The sequence below is a fragment of the Antrostomus carolinensis genome, unplaced genomic scaffold (assembly GCF_000700745.2).
Source record: "Antrostomus carolinensis isolate BGI_N321 unplaced genomic scaffold, ASM70074v2 scaffold25832, whole genome shotgun sequence".
Taxonomy (NCBI): Eukaryota; Metazoa; Chordata; class Aves; order Caprimulgiformes; family Caprimulgidae; genus Antrostomus; species Antrostomus carolinensis.
In genome coordinates this window covers 957-2,434 of record NW_010300545.1, presented here as the reverse complement: position 1 = coordinate 2,434, position 1,478 = coordinate 957, and the positions used below count along the sequence as shown (strand labels likewise).

Sequence of the window (1,478 nt, the reverse complement as noted above, 5' to 3'; positions counted from 1 at the left end):
GGAGCACCTCGATGTCCCCAAACTCAGACTTGTTCCACTGCAGTCGGTAATCGGTCCAGCCCTGACGGGGAGGATCCCCACGTCATCCCCTCACCATGCTGGGCCACCCTGATGCCCATGCCTTGGGGCACAACTGTTGCTGTGGCGCCTGTCGCCTACTCACGTGCTCCAGCCATAGGTTGGTGGTGAGTGTCTCATCCACCTCTTTCTGCAATGACAGTGTAGGGCAGTAAGATGCCAAGGCCATGACCAGCAGCCATGTCCCACCAGCTCAGGACCCCCAACCCTCACCAGCCAGAGTTTGAGGCAACAGCGCCACGGCTCCCTCACCCAGCCAGCCCCTTGGGTGAAGCAGGGCTGGAGGGCACCCAACAGCACTGCCCTTTGGGGCTCACCAGCGAGATGAGGTTGGAGAGGGTGAGGGCCAGGTAGACATCCACAACCTCATCAGTGGAGACGACAGGGCGCACCTCCTTGTCGTAGCCCTTCTCTTCAAAGAGGTAGTGGATGAGCCTCTCCTCCTGGTTCACGCAGAGCCCGCCTGGGGGTGTGGGATCAGGCAGACTGGGGGGGGACTGGGGGAGTTACTGGGCCCAGTGCCACCCCGCAGGGATGCTTGATGAGGACAGGGTGGTGTAAGGATGCAGGAGACAAGAGGAAGGCAGGACACTGTGTGTCTCTTCTGCACAGGGGCATGGACATGGGACATGCAGGAATGACAGACATGTAAGGGGCATGTGGGCACACATGGGCGTGGAACAAGGACCTGGGCATGGACACAGAGGGACACACAGATGCAGACCCAGCACACACAGGGACACACAGACATGAGGCATTTGGGTACAGACGCAGTGGCACTGTGTGCATAGGTGGATGAACACAGAGGCACGTGTGGACACGGACACATGGACATGGACCCAGCATAGGCAGGGACACGTGGTCATGGATGTGGTGCCAGCATGCACGTGGGCAGACAGGCACATGCAGGGCTACGCAGACACAGTGGCACTGCGCACGGACAGGTGGACTCATGCTGGCACACAGGGACACAGGCTCCACTGTGCACAGACAGACAGACAGACACATAGGCCAGGCAGGGACTCAGCTCCAGGTGGCACAGCCAGGATGGAGGTGCAGGGGATGTTCAGTGATGGGACTCTGCCAGGCAATGCCCAAGATGCAGCCGTGGGGACACTTATGCCCAGCTTGGACTCTGCCACCATCACGCCCCACCAACCCCACTGAGGGGGCCCAGAACCTCCCAGCAATGGGACAACCCCCCTGCCCAAGACTCACCCGACAGCACCAGTGCCCCGAGCAGGGCCAGCCACGCGGGCAGGTTCCCCATGCGGTGCCTGTGGTGCCCGCACACAGTGCCAGGCCCTGGCCACCTCCTCGCCTGGCCCAGCCAAGCGGACGTCCGGCTGCTGTCCAGAGCGGAAGATGGATGGGGGCAGGGGGCGAGGGGGGAGGGGGGC

The 1,478-nt window shown here is 62.2% G+C and overlaps 1 protein-coding gene across 1 annotated transcript in view; it reads right to left on the bottom strand.

The window, feature by feature from the left end:
• Positions 1-1,348, bottom strand: part of CHRND (cholinergic receptor nicotinic delta subunit) — a 4,110-nt gene extending 2,762 nt beyond the window's left edge. The window contains exons 1-4 of the mRNA XM_029083806.1: positions 1,297-1,348; positions 396-541; positions 164-208; positions 3-61 (exon numbers count right to left, since the gene is read on the bottom strand). Coding sequence (XP_028939639.1) covers positions 3-61; positions 164-208; positions 396-541; positions 1,297-1,348 — 302 coding nt within the window. The remainder of the gene's footprint in view (positions 1-2; positions 62-163; positions 209-395; positions 542-1,296) is intronic.
• Positions 1,349-1,478: the final 130 nt, after the last annotated feature.